This window comes from Pagrus major, chromosome 7, assembly GCF_040436345.1.
Source record: "Pagrus major chromosome 7, Pma_NU_1.0".
Lineage (NCBI taxonomy): Eukaryota > Metazoa > Chordata > Actinopteri > Spariformes > Sparidae > Pagrus > Pagrus major.
In genome coordinates, this window is record NC_133221.1 from 29,957,053 (window position 1) to 29,972,258 (window position 15,206).

At 39.1% G+C, this 15,206-nt stretch overlaps 1 protein-coding gene across 1 annotated transcript in view; it reads right to left on the reverse strand.

Annotated features, from left to right (window-relative positions):
* Positions 1-1,014: 1,014 nt before the first annotated feature.
* Positions 1,015-15,206, reverse strand: part of ntsr1 (neurotensin receptor 1 (high affinity)) — a 67,293-nt gene continuing 53,101 nt past the window's right edge. Inside the window, exons 3-4 of the mRNA XM_073469485.1 lie at positions 12,652-12,736; positions 1,015-1,572 (exon numbers count right to left, since the gene is read on the reverse strand). Of these exons, the coding sequence (XP_073325586.1) occupies positions 1,317-1,572; positions 12,652-12,736 (341 nt within the window). The 3' untranslated portion in view covers positions 1,015-1,316. The remainder of the gene's footprint in view (positions 1,573-12,651; positions 12,737-15,206) is intronic.

Below are 15,206 nucleotides of genomic sequence, written 5' to 3' on the forward strand. Positions count from 1 at the left end.
AACCACTGGGTCAGGTAACGGAGAGATTATGGCTACAGTTAATAAAATGGCAAACATTTACTGCAGGACTATGACAACCTTGAGCTCTAGTTTCAGTCTCACTACGTTAAGAGACTCCTTGTCACACTGACACAAGCATTGCTGCTGGACATAAACCATTAGGTACGGAAATCGCCCATTATGGACATTAGGTCCTCGGGATACTGGGCTGGTGCACGGGGATCATCATAATTTGTAAAACTGTACTTCTGGTCAACATTTTATACTGTGAGAGTGAGACGATTACTTTTTGTGTGCCTTAGGCGAAGCAGAGTCCAGATTGTTTCACGTCTTCGTACTGCTCCTAAATGAAACATTGGAGCCCCCAGATATCTGCCTTCCTCTGATCCCTTAACAGCAAGTGGTGGGGAGGCATCAGAAGGAGACTGCGTCTGTTGAAGTGCTCCCACAGGCCCAATGTTACATTTAACTTGTGTCTATGTGTCAGCTCATTTCCAACACGTGTTATTGGCTGCACATGGTCACTACTGTCATGTACAAATAATTCAAATAATCAATTGCAATCATGTCTACACACTTGCTTCACATTGTAAAAGTCTATTATGAGTCAAAGCAATGTGACAAGAACCCGCTTTTATCTAAACTCACCCTTTGTAACATCAAAAGTTTTGCATCTGCTGGTAACAAAGTCAAGAATGGCATGAGAACAAAGAGGTAATGATGCAAGAAGAACAGCTGTCAGTGCCACTACCTTTCAAGAAAGAGAATCACCTACGCTTCACACCTCTTCTTTTCAACCAGCAAAGCTAGGTTTATCCACAGACGCTCATTCAAAATAGCAGAAAGAGGGTTACATCTGAACATTTCATAGTGATGAAAGTACTATCAAGAGGGATATTTTTATAGAGAAAGGAGTCTTATAAGTTGATGCTTAAAAACACTGAAACAGAACATTGAAGTATACTGTATAAAACATTTACATTTCAGTTAACATTTTAAAAGACGTTCTTTCACTCTGTTTATGTCCATCCTTCCTCCTTTCTTCATATTTAGTTTTTTTTATTTCACAAACTCATGTATATTGAATCAAGACGTATCACACACTAACACATAATAAAATGTGCATTTGGAAATGAAATCACAGTGGTCTCAGAGTGGGCACTCGACCCCACATCACAATGATGGTTACCCCAGTGCTGGATTGGTCTGTGCTAACAGTCTCCAAACCAGTACCAGAGTTTCCGTGACGAAGTTAGACTGGTAATCACAAGGTGGCAGCTTAATAGTATGAGAAAGCGTATTCCATTGCAGCCCGATCAGTACGCTGTCTCTTTGATGATGTTGGTGGAGAGGGTGTGGTTGCTAGAGATGCTAATGGAGTGGCGGGTCAGGGGGTGGGGGTGCCTCCTGGGTGTATGGCGGCAGGGCATGCAGAAGTAACGTAGCGTAGAGAAGAAGATCTGGCGGTAGGTGGCTGACACCAGGTTGTAGAGGATTGGATTGATGGCCGAGCTGACGTAGAACAGGACGTTGGTCAGCATGTAGAAATAGTGATAGAAGTCATACAAGTTACTGCGAGAAAACAGAAGACAGAGAGACATTGTTATGTGTTATGAGTTAACCTGTTTGTTAAATATAGAAATGTAGCATATAATATACCATTGTATTGTATCAATATGTTTTTATAATTTTATATTTTTGTCACAATATTTTTCTTTTATGAATACTCTAATTTTGTCCCAATGCAACAAATCTAAAATATTTGGTATATTTTGTTTATAAATAAACTAAAGGCACATTAACACCAGCATTTAAAACAGCAAAATACTGAGCACAGTCATTTTACTGGATTTGTCACAATCAGAGGATTTTCTCATGGTGGCAAAGTAACTGAGGTGGATAGTTCAATACAGAGGAAGCTAACTTAGATTATTAGTTGTTTTGCACCATTCTATTTATGTTACAGCTTGTAGACATTTATGAGAGTTAATGGTATACATCTCTTGACCAAATAGTTAATAAACTGTTAACTGACCAAGCTGCCTGGTATGTTTACTGTCACTTAGCAAGCTAGATATCTCTGGTATTGTGCTATTGTGACCATTAGGTGATTTGATGGGGGATGCCATCCCCCTTGTTAGCCTGCTATCCTCCAACTCTATCCCCTATTAGCAGACATAGTGGTTGTTCAGTTAAATATGTTAGGTCTAGTCTGCCAACTTACTGCAGAGTAATTGATATTTTAACTGATTGAAGTTTGTGTAAGTTTGAATCTATGGCTGAAATATCAGAAGTCTAATGTTATGGGAAGCAAATTTTTTGTACGTCGATGAGTCAATGAACAGATGCAAATTTACATTTATATGCAAAATTTCCACCATTCACCAAATTACGCAAGTTGTAGCTATTCAACTTTAATGAAAAATCTGCATGTGTCATGGGCCTTTGACAAATGTTGTGGGTGTTCCAGCTCTGGGAGAGAGTCGGGTGCAGAGCCAGGCCTTCTCGAGGAGTAAACACCCTGAGTCACATCTCTGATCCAGAGCTCTTTACTGAAGGGAGGAGAGCTCATAAATTACTTTTTAAACTTTTGGGATTAAAAAGTAGATTTAGCTTCACTCCCATTTATCAACCTGACTGCAGCAGCGACCTGCAAGGTAACCTCCATTGTCGGGTGATTATGTACCATAATAATGACTGCTGAGTTGGAACTGAAGTCTCTGTTGTGTGCTGAGTTCAGTGACAGGTTGACCTGCATTCAAACACACAGACACCTTTGGTGCTTGCCATTACCTGCTCTGCTAGCTTATGGCTGATGTTCAGTTAAGTACTCTGGCTGTTTGAGGCAAATAGCCATGGTTTGTGTGTGTGTATTACACTAACCCAGTAATCTTCTCTTTAGATGCCACTGCTCATTTTAGGCCTTGCTGATCCGCTACCACTAATGCTTCCAACGTCATTAAAAGATCAAGTATTGAAAAAGTTTTTCCAAGTTTGTAGTGTGGGCTCCAAACCAGCCTCTGGTTTCATTAATATTGTCAAAGCTACAGAAAGAAGGAGGGAGGAAGAAACATTTTCTGTGCTGGAATTAAAGAGACACATACTGAGAGAGAGATTGGTCTTTGAAATCCATATGGTACAGATCTAATCTTCAGCTGTTAAGGGTATGTAAAATGAGATTTTTCTCTGCATAAAGGGAACCATAAAGAAAGCCTTACTGCAGCTGGACTTAGATCCTTTGTAAAAAAAATGGAGCATATTCATTTTTATTAGCAATGCAATAAGGAATTAAATAAAAAATTAAATCCTTTTATCTTTCAGAAGTCATTATATGCACTTTTTAAAATGTTAGTGTATGCTCTGCACTATACAAGTGCCTTAAACCTATTTGGCTCTGTCCCTCTAGTTGCTGTCGGAGAGGAGGAGGAAAAGGGAGATTAAACTACACAGCAGGAGAGGAGGGGCCATTAAGGATATAAAGATTACATAAGATGGGATATGAGATGGGAGGGGTAAAGAGATGGTAAGGAAAGAAACAAGTGGAGGATAGGGGGAGAATGAAAGAGACTACAACATACAGTATAAGTGCATAAGAAATCAAGCAAGTCAACGTAATGCAGATACTGAAATGGTTACAACTCTTTAAATAAATATAAAGCACATGCTTCAAGTCTGCAGCTGTTATATTTTTCAGTTTTTCAGGAGTATATAAAACCAGTTTTGGATACATTTATGGAAACTGCATGTAAGCTGTGAGCCTCAGGGTGGACCGGCATTTGAAAGCCAGCACTAGGAGTCACACAGTAAGCTTCAATGGTGCGCCACTGACTGGAGCACGTCATACATTGTATAACCTACGAATACTGATAAACAGCATTTACTGACCCGCTTTTCAAAAAGCCACCACACCATGAGCCAGCAATCAAAGTGCTGCAGAAATGAGTCCTAAAACCTGGAAATAAGTTTTCATTTTTGCACTTCCAGTTCCCCTCATCTGGAAGTCAGTGGGTTTTTTTAATGGGTTTTTATTAAATGCCTGAAATAAGGTCTGTGGTTAATACAAGCTTAAGATGTTTTCACGTTTTGCTCTATGGAATAACATACATCAGTTTATATCCTACATATAATTATCAAGTGCTTACATGACTCAAAAAAGGCAGTTGCTACCAAGTGTCTGAATGAGACTACAGAGGTTGTTGGGGACATTAAACAGCGAACACAGAGACTCATCTACTCACTAGTCCGTCTTTACAGGCCAACTTTAGTTACAAACTATTCTAACTTTACAACTTATAGATTTATTAAGTTATTCTTAAGTGTCTGCTAACACAGATATTACACCAATCATATTACAGTGCCATCAGTCAGAACCAAAACCTGGAGAACACAAATTTATGGAAAAAACAATTATAATAGCAATTATAAACAGTATGCTGATTTCTTATCAAAACAGTTTTATATTTAGTTTGACTTGTGTTATATTGGTGGAGCACCAGAGCAAATTGTTTCCAAGTGAACATACAGTATATGTGATTTTGGTGTTTTTTTTCCTCAGGGAGGGATGATTAGGGATGATTCAACCATCAACAAGTCTCTTATAAGATCATACAGTATTTTATTTCTACTAAATAGGAGGCTACGTAACATAGAAACGAGGAGAGAAGATAAGACAACTTCACACAAGCAAACAATGGACAGTGAAGGCAAACTAAAAGGTTAAAAGTCATAACACATCAATATGTCCTAACGCATAGTGTAGATACTCCCCAGTGTCATCTCAGTTACCTGAATTTGGCGTATTGATCTGTTCTGTTCTCGTAGTGGACAAGGGTCACTGAAGTGTGCAGAAAGTCAATGATGTGTGTGTCTGTCTGCATACAGGGACACCATTAAAGATGAATGAGAGGAGGATTGAAAGGGACAACAGGCATAGTATTGAGCATGACCTTTTCATTATATATACTCAGGTAATTCTGTGGGCTGAGTTTACGTAATGGAGGATGACACATGAGCCGTGAGCTCGTCTTTGCTCTGGTAGAAATTTGATTGGAATCCCTCCAGTACTGACATTTTTTATTCTAATAACACAGGACATTGTGGACCACAGGTGCAGCATTTCAAATCTGGTGATTCTGTGCATCATGCAAATTGGTCTGTCTCCCCTTTTGTGGTAGATTCACAGAGGAGGGATATCACTGTTGTGAATTAATCAAAGAGGACTGCTATTACCAAGAGAGAAAAGCCAAATGTTTGACTGGTCGTGACTGCTAACAGACTGCTGCAAGCAGCACTGACTGATGCCCCCTAATCCCAATCCACATCTATCTGCACGGGGTGCTTCTTGGAATTTAATTTTAAAAAATTCAGTCAAAATGCCCTGAACATCATGTGAAACGCATTCTTGCTGTATTTATATTTCTGTATGCTATTATATTTGTATTTCAACACCACTGATTTAGCCCTTTCAAGCATGGTGTCCACTACAGTGGACAGATATTTGGGAGTCATTTTTAAGATGGAGTACCATGTCCCAATCACCAGGTGTTGGACCACCAAAGCCTTGTCCACAATTTGATTTGATTTGATTTGATTATTGTCTTTGTATCTCTTTTTCAATTTGAGATATGGCAGCATAAAAAGGAGGGAATGAGAATCCAAAATCAGAAAATGAGAAGCAGGAGCAGCTGCTCCGCCATCCGGCCCTTCTGCTCTACCCAACAAGCCCAGAGACACCGCAGTTGCAGCAATGAGCAGCTTAGGAGGATGAATGACCAACAGAGGAGCAGCAGAAGACCGGGAGAAAAGGCCGAAGAGACCAGTGTGTTTACCCGCAAAGCTACGGATAAACTGCCATTAACAGAGCAGTTCATGAGCCAGACCTACTGTGTGAATCAGTAAAGCTATAATGAATAACTGCCAGGTCAGATTTCTGAGAAATTAAATATTAAAATCAAATTCGGCCCGTGGGCATTTTTTAAAATTCCTATTTTTGATCTGAGCATAAAATCCAAAGTACGAAAAACAAAGCGTTATTTGTTTTCTGTATCACATTCATAAACAAATAATGAAATAACAATTTTTTAATTTTCTGATTTTGGATTCTCAACTGAATATCAAATGAACGAATGACACACAGACCGAACAGGATATGCACCAAGTACCACTGAAAATAAATGTAAAATCCTCGTATTCTTTGAAAACCAGAAAACATCTTTCTTGAACATTTATTTCTGTGACTGAATAAAACCTCTGCACAATCAAGTGGATGTTACATTCTGACTATTTTATCTGCCTTATTTTCTGTTTTATTTAACCTTATGATATAATTTACACTTGAAAAGCTTTAATAAACAGCAATCTTAATGGTCTTCAGATTTGAAATATCGGCCTAATAGGCAGGAGAGGTCACAGGAAAAAAATGCACAGGAAAAAATCTGGATAAAGGTATTCCTAACATCTTATTTCGTTGAAAACTTGTGTTTTTACCTGTCTGGATTCAAGAGTTTCATGCAGGAAAGAGTTAGGAAAATGGACACTGCGATTTGTATTCAGTATTTGTTGTTAGGGACCACTCTATACACACATACTGTGACACGATCCAGGACTAGTGTGTGTTTAGAGAGGATGGAAATGTTTCATCAATTATCAGTTAATTACCATTATTAATTTAAACAATAACAAAAATATATTAACTAACAACGTAGAAGATGAGGGATGTGCACTATGTTCGAAAATGTGCTGTTGTTTTGGTCCAGTACTCAGAGGTGCCTCAGTCTGTGTAAACAGATGCAGTTACAGGTTTTTGTACTGATCATTTGTAGAGGACAGAATACAGCACCCCTCTTTCACTGCTCTCTGATGATGAAAGATAGTCGCACCTCACTGTGCTCTCTGATGAGTCTTGACAGCTAGCTAAGACCCCGACTGAGTAACCATTTGGTCATGTTGATAACAAACGCTACAGAACGGTTTGTCTTTGCAGGAGGCCTGTCAGCCACATGTTTCAGTCGCAACAGTTTCAATTTGAATAATTCCCCATTTTATGCACATAACTCGTGTTAATAATATGAATGTACCAGTGTTTCCCACACATAGACTTTACATAGGAAGGTCAACCAGCTATATTTCAGTCAGACAACTCACGTTTGAAATGTTTATTATAGAAGCAAAACACAGTTAGAGATTGGCGTCTAGGCTCCGACCTCATTGGGAAGTGATGAGCAAAACATCTGGAACCCCCCCAGTCGGAGCCTACAGGTGGATGCTGGGATGGTGGTGGGGCTGAAAGAACGCGCAGCAATACTGACGCAGGGCAGCAGTGGCAGTGACAGGCAGCTGGAGTGTTGGGAGATTTTTTGCCAAATTGACTGGGTGCGTTTGGTAGATGATAGATGATTTGTCCGCCTGAACGAGCTCACAGGCGTTTCTCCATTAATGGCCACACAATTATATTTGGAGACCTATTTTATAATCTTTTACTTTTACTTCTTAATCCCCTCTACCCCTCCCTCTACTGACGTTAGGACATACTCTGCAGAGAAACACAGAGGCAGAGATGTTCTCTGTATTATATGCCTCCTGTTAACACATTGATCGTGATGTGACCATGTAGGCCCACTTATGCTCTAAAAGCTTTTGAGTGTACCTGGTTGCTGTGATATCAGTTGGTATCAAATTGGTTTGGATAGGCTGCACAATTGACAACAAGCTTCCTCAACACGCGGCTCACCTGCTGTTGTGATAAAGGAATTAGGGTGAAAAAAATCCAAAACACAAGGTGTTATTTTGGCCAACTTTATAAAACTAACTGCTGACAAAGAAAGTCAACGGAGCACACACATATCGGGAGAGAGAAACAGAAAGGCGAGGCAAGCCAGTGAGTGTGCATTAAAGTGAACAATTAAAGCACTCTGTAAATTTTAGGCCCGATCCATCTCCAATTTTTACCCCTACCCCTCGTTTGAGTAAACTCCTGGCCCCTTAGAACAGAATTATAAGGGGTAGTGGTCGTAATCTCCCCCTATGAAATGGGACAGCCCTTCAAGACCTTCATACGTCATCAGTTGACATCGATGGTGTTTACGTTACGACCAGACTAATATGACGTATTCTGCAGTGGGGAATTCTCTTGCATTACTGTGACAATCCTGGTATTCTCACAGTGCCATTTACTATTAATCTGGTAGAGATAGAAAAGCATAGCCCTCCCAATTCATCCATAACTTCACACTATAATTCAAGTCATCAAATAAAATAATAACGTTAGCAGTGCTTTATAGGCTAACATTAGCAACCTGTGCTCCCACCCTGCCGGTCTGCACTGATATTAGAGGAGCAGTACCAACTGCAGTAACTTCACCAAACAGACACCATTCACCCTATTACAACACACTGTACCATCAAAATGATTTTGAAGCTGTTATTTTAAGGTAGAAAAGTTACATAATGTTGCTTTAAAGAGGTCATTTTATGCTTATTTTCAGGTTCATACTTTTATTTGGAGGTCCTAGTAGAATAGCTTTACATACTTAAATTTTCAAAAAACACATTCTCATATGGTGCATTGCTGCAGCATCCCTTTTCTCATTCTCTTTTTGTAACCATGGCTGTGGTACAACTGTACATGTATGAGCCCAATTCTGATATCGAAACACAGGCAGAACAAACTGAACCACTGTCACACCGCGGTGAAGGGTGTCTTGTCCTCTTTTGTTTCATTCGTTTTCATAGTCAGTCGAAAGAGTAGTTTTGTTTATAGCCTTTTCCTTTTCCTCCGATTGGAGTGATTTTTTGTTACAAGTTTTTTATAGCCGTATGTGCCAGAGTAGTTTAGTTCTCAGCCCTTTTCTTTGCCTCCTCAGGAGTGATTTTCTGTTTCATTATTCCTTTTCTTTGAGGTCGTTTTGCCTCAAGTTAGTTGTAGTCTTGTTTCTTGTTTTCTCAGCCTGCAGATTAGATTGTGATTTATAGCCTATTTATTTGTCACCTTGTTAAGAGTTCAAGTGAAGAAATCAAATTTCACAATAAAAGCCTGCTCAAATTGCTCTAAATCTGCTCCTGAGTCCTCCTTCCTAGTCCAGGCCCGACAACCACCTTTGCAACCAAGACTGGAGCAGGACGTTTCAGAGTGCTAAGTTATTATTTTGTAACCATCTTTTATTTCAAATATAATGTTTTAAATTTCTCTACATCACAGTAGCAACTTTATGTCTGCTGACTGACTGGAGTGTATATATGTGTATATATATATATATATATATATATATATATATATATATATATATATATATATATATATATATATGATGCACAGAAGTAAAGGCTCGACTCCAAACCAGGCGTTTCAGGCAGTGCAGGAGCAGTTCTGTGGGAGGGAGTAACTCCCTTTGGCGTGGGCTTTTTCACTTTGCAGACCTTTTACACGCACAAAAAATCCAAAAAGCACTTCTTTAAGCTCTAAGCGCCACCCAAACGTTTCATGACCTACACTCAGTATTGTGCCTGAATGCATCCTGTGACACAGACAGAGGACTGAAGCTACTGCTGCTGCTCTGCTAATGTCCACACTACACCACCTGTGTAGACACACGACACGTAAGCAAACCAATAAGGAGGAAAACCTTTTGGCTTTTTGCACTGGCTGAGCAATTTTCATTCAAGTCAATGGGCACCATCTTTGCAGTCCGGTATCCAGTTCTTATGACACATTCGTGGTCAGGAGTGTCTCCAAATGTCAGTCAATCTCTACAAATGTCCAGCCTGAGGCTCAGACTCTGTTCCCACAATTTTAATAAAGTATTTTATCCTCTTTTGAAAAATGGAACAATGTGCACAACAGCTGCAGTGTCATTATAGTGGATTTAAATATCAGCTCCACTTTGTTGCACTACAGTCAGATAAGAGAGCTCATTGGAGATAAATGAGCAATAGCTGTTTCAAACATTCAAAGTAAAAATGATTGTAAAGACAGAATTTAATTTTTATGCTTTTGATATGCATGAATGAACAGAAGCGACAGGGAGGCTGTAATATTGTTTTGTAATTAGAACGTTCCTCGGCTAAGACCATGTCATGTTTCATATTTCTAGGGTTCCCTCTCTTCCTCTCCATCGCTGCCTGAGGAAGAGCTCAAACATATTGCTTATCTGCCTGTGCAGTAGATCAAAGCTTCTCTAACTATCCTCAGTCTATTATTGGCTTCTGTTTGTGTTCAGCTGAACATCTGCAATTTTCTATTTTTCCGAGGAAGGAGCCAGCAATTTTTGTTTGCTTTAAATTACACTGTGAAAAAGTTTTTTGAGCTCCAGTTTCCGGTGCACCTGGGAGGCAACAAAACCCATATTGCTCAAATCAGTTACAATTAGTTCCATTACGTATTCATAAGAAATCACTTGAGTGTATCACAACACTGTGCAACTACATGCTGCTTGAACGAGTAGCAGTTATAATAAGTGGAATATGCTAATACTGTGTCTGTTTGTTGATGTGTATCTTCTGAGTCCTGCCTGCAGTGGAGACATTATTGAGAAAGTTATTATTCTCTCAGTAGGTTTTTTTTTCTACAGGACCCCAAAAGACCCACAGGATACAGCATTAACATGGCCGTCATTAAACAGGGCGACTCTTCTGCAATGTGACAGGACAGCGTTATTCAGGTTTTACATGTCAGATATAAATTAGTGTAATTTTGGACATATTAAAGGGACTCTGTGTAACTTTGTAGCAATTTACATGTATTTAACATTTACACCATATGTGAGCGGATTGTAACGTGATGTGAAAAATGAGACCTTCCCCGTCTCTCTCGGTTGCCTATACAAGCCTGTGGATGATTTGTGTTAGCTGTTTAATGCTGCTGGACTGTGGATTTCTTTGTGAAGAATTTTCCACGCCAGTTCAAGGAGGTGAGACTTCATGCACATTCTGGAGGAGCTTGTCTCAGTGCCTCTCTGCCTCACTAACAAAGAGCAACAGTGGCTAATGTTAGTTTAAACATGGAGTCCACTAACATTAACTATCGGTTGGCTTACAGCACAGAATCTCCACAGAGCCCCTTTAATGTTCTGAGTAATGAAATGTGGTCGCTCAGTCAAAGTCAGTGGGAAAGGATTTCCAGATTAATCTCTCTGCTTGCCTGTCCTTAGCTATCAATTTCGTCAGACATTTATTGAGACAGAGGATGGAGAGAGACAGCGACGCAGTAGACAGTAGAGGGCATGTGAGACCGAAGCAGCATCCTGTGGGCCTGTACTTATTTTTGGATGGAACGCAGCAAATGGGGGCCAGCTCTATAAACATGACAGTCTGTTTGTGACTGAAACCAAACCTTTAATTCTTAATGAATTTGCTTTTATCAGTATTTATGGCAGTCATGTTCTCAGCTGTATTGTAATTAACTACTGCCACGTTCTACAGATGCCTGTTAAAAAATCAGGATGTAATATATAATGAGCCTTTGGAACAGGGAATAAGAAATTAAAGATCACATGGATAATATTTTTAGTATGTTTTTTTTTTTTTTAAATTTAAAATAACACACATACACGTAAGAAAAGTGCAGAATCAAAGCATCTATTTTCCTTAAAAACATTATTATGATTGTAAATTGATCATTTTAACATTTTTTGTTGGGTCCAAAATGATGGTTTTGTTAAGTTCTACGTAAGAATTCTGACACTTGGTTGCAACTTTTAATAAGGTTAGGTCAGCCAATAGTACAGCGTTGTTAGTATCTGTGTTACGTCTGCATCAAGAGTCTTGGTAGTTTGTGGGGAAAATGCACCCAGTATACTGACCTGCCTTAATGTTGCTTGTGAGCATTAGCAACATTAATGGTAAAAAGCTTGCATTAGCAACATTAACCCTTACTAGCATTAGCAACATTACCATTGGCTAGCATGAGCAGCATTATCATAAGCTAGCTCGCGTTACCAACTTTAACATTTAGCGTGTGTTAGCAACGTTAGCTAGTGCAACAGACTGGCAACCACTTGAGGGGGCAGATGATTGAAACAACAGCGGTGTTGTGACGTGAATGCAGTGAAAGGGGAGATGGAATGACACATTTAGTGGCTGAATGTTATCAATAACACATTTAAAATATGTTGACATTTTTGCATAAAATGTAACCAACTCTGGTAGAGTATCTGCTGTCAGCTGGCACACACACCCTGTGGTTTGTGTGTATGACTGAATAGACAGTGTGTTTACAGAAGATGTATGAATCTCCATTCCCACATTTACTAACTAAATCTAGAGCTAACATCCATTTACTGAAATGGTGTCTGTTTGATTTAATCAATGAAACGATATGTAGTTTGAAAGGGCTAATCGCTAGAGAGAGAGACAGAGGGACAGAGAGAGAGAGACAGACAGAGAGAGAGAGAGAGAGAAGATAAGAATGTTAAATGAATGGAATCTAATCAGAAAGATGTATCTGTCCTCCTCCTCTTTGTCGGACGCTCTTAACTGATGACCCTCTAAATGACGGCTATAGCCAATGTGTGTGCATGTGTGTAAATGATCGTGCATGTGGAGGTCTATGTGTGTGCAGTCTATATGCAGCATTGGAGTATTTCTGCAGAATTCAAATGAGCAAATAAGCCACTGGAGGTTCTCTCGCATGAGAAGCTGAAAAGAATCGTTACTCACTCGGACCAGTCAGAGATGTAGCAAAACATGAGGCGGCGAGCGTGATAGGGCAGCCAGCAGACCACAAAGGCTATGACCACCACTCCTGGACACAAGGGAGAAGAGACAGCATTCAGAAGCCGAGAAAAAGCCAAAAATATCAAGAGACAGATGAGAGACAATATTCACAACAAAGATCAAATTGATGCAGAGTGAAAAGGCTTATTTGCAATTTGTTCATAATGTTCAAATGATTATATTGCGAATGTTTAGGGATAAAATATTTATTTACTAGAGATCACTATCAGACTTTCCCAGCTGATTACTGACATTAAGACAATTATTTTTTTGTATTACAACTTTTCTAAATGTGCAAATGAGGCATTGTCTCTTTTTTTAATTCATTTTTTAAATTAAAATAATAAATAAGACATTTAAAAAAGCCAGGCTTAAAATTACATTTGTTGACATAAATGAGTCAAAGGCTTCGACAGAGAGCCTGAAGAACAGCGAGCAGAGAGCAGAACACCTTCAGAATATAGATAGAAATAAAACTGGGAAGTCTCGTGAGGTTCTGGGAAAAAAGAAAAAAACTCATCACAAACTAACTGACATCAAGTTTGGACATTTCCTTCCCACTAGGCTGAAAGAAAAGAGTCCAAATGATGAAAACTGTCTCCATCAGTAGTGTCTTCACTAAAGAATCAGGCCTTAGGAAACACCACACATGTAGATATGTAGTGAGGACATCAGAATAAAGAGAATAATGACATCTTGTGTGTTTGACTGAAAAGTCATTGAGTTCTTGTGGCACCATCCAAGCATGCTTAACAACCCAGTGACAATGTTTATGTATAACCTGTCCCAGCATATCACCAGGGAAATGATGTTGATGTATTTTCCACTGAAGCCTGAAGACTCATGACTGGTAGTGAAGTTGTAGATACAGTACCAAGAAGAAGAGAGTGAACCCTTTGGGATGACCTGGTTTTCTGCTTCATCAGGACATAAACTGTGGTTTGACTTTCATGAAATTCACAGGTAAACACAATCACAGTAACATTTGTACACTAGTAAACTAGAAGCAATTAATTGTTTATGTATTTATTGAAGACATCCAATAAACATTCACAGTTCTATTATGGAAAGAGTAAGTAAATTGGCAGATTTATTATGTGGTTGATCCTCCTCTGGCAGCAGTGACATCAATCAAATGCCTCTGGATCTGCTGAACACCTGTCAAAGAGAATTTTTGAGCATTCCTCCTTGTTTTAGTTCCACCAGGTTCTTGATGTCTGCTGTGGATGGCATGCTTCAGGTCTATCCACAGAATATCTGTTGGGTTGAAGTCAGAGCTTTGACCTGGGTTGACTTTTGAGGTAAATTCATTCCAGTGTGTTGGGTTTCTTGTCCTGTTGCATAACCCAACCAGAGCCCAGTCACCAGAATGAAATATGGATTTTTTCTGCGAACCGCTCATACATTAAATTTTGTATTTGTCATATATACCATATGGACATTTGAACACGTCATATCATGTCACATTACATGTAGACCTGACTACTGACCGACCGTGTTGGGGGGCGAAGGGGATGGTGGTGGATTTAGAGCAAGGTGAGAAGGTTGCAAAGCCAGCAACCGCAGCTCAAACAGGTTGTTGTTTTTTGTTTTTTTTAAAAAAAGATCTTTTCCTAACCCTAACCAAGTGTTTTTTGTGCCTAATCCTAACCAGACCATAAACACAGTTTAAACAAAAAGAAACAAAGTAGCAACATAAAGAAATGTAAAGTTCCAATGTATCCATGGTTTGCAGAAACATACATTCCCAATATTTATTCTGGCCATTGGGCTGCCCAACCTCCAGTGAGCTTCAGCTGATGGACTGACACCCTGACATTTCCTTCTAAGATATCATGGTAAACATGCAAATTCATGCTCCCCTCAATGAATGCAAGTATTCCAGGCTCAAAACAGCCTGACATCATAATTCACCATCCCCCCATTTAAGCGTTTGGATCCTGTTTTCATGACAATATATTGCGTCTTTCTTACATCATTTGTATTCCTGTTTTCCTCCCAAACGGCTCCAACTTAGTTTTTCTCTCATTCTCCCATCAGTGTTGTGGAGTGTCCAAATTCTCTTTGGCAAACTTTAGCAATGTTTTTTGGAGAGCAATGGCTTCCTCAACGTCAAAAGCGAACTCAAAAAACGTTTTAATCATTTTTAGAAGTGAGCTCCAAACTCATTACAGTTAATGGAAACCAAGCTTGCGAATTATTGACTGAAATAAGCTTTTGATCAGGTGATTAGTGTTGAGGTTCACCTACATTTTGTTCTAATAATGAGCACAAAAATGTGTGTGTTATTAGTTAAACCAGATTGATTTTCTTCATTGTTATAACTTAAATGAAGATCAGGCAATATTGTAATAATAAATAAATGCAATTAATTCCAAATGGTCCACTCTCTAATTCTTGGCTGTGTCAGTTTATGTTCATATCTGTATTTGCAGTGTGGTCTGTAAAAATTAATAGTTTGAAGTCTTCTCTACTGCTCAATTTTTGTGTTAAATCTT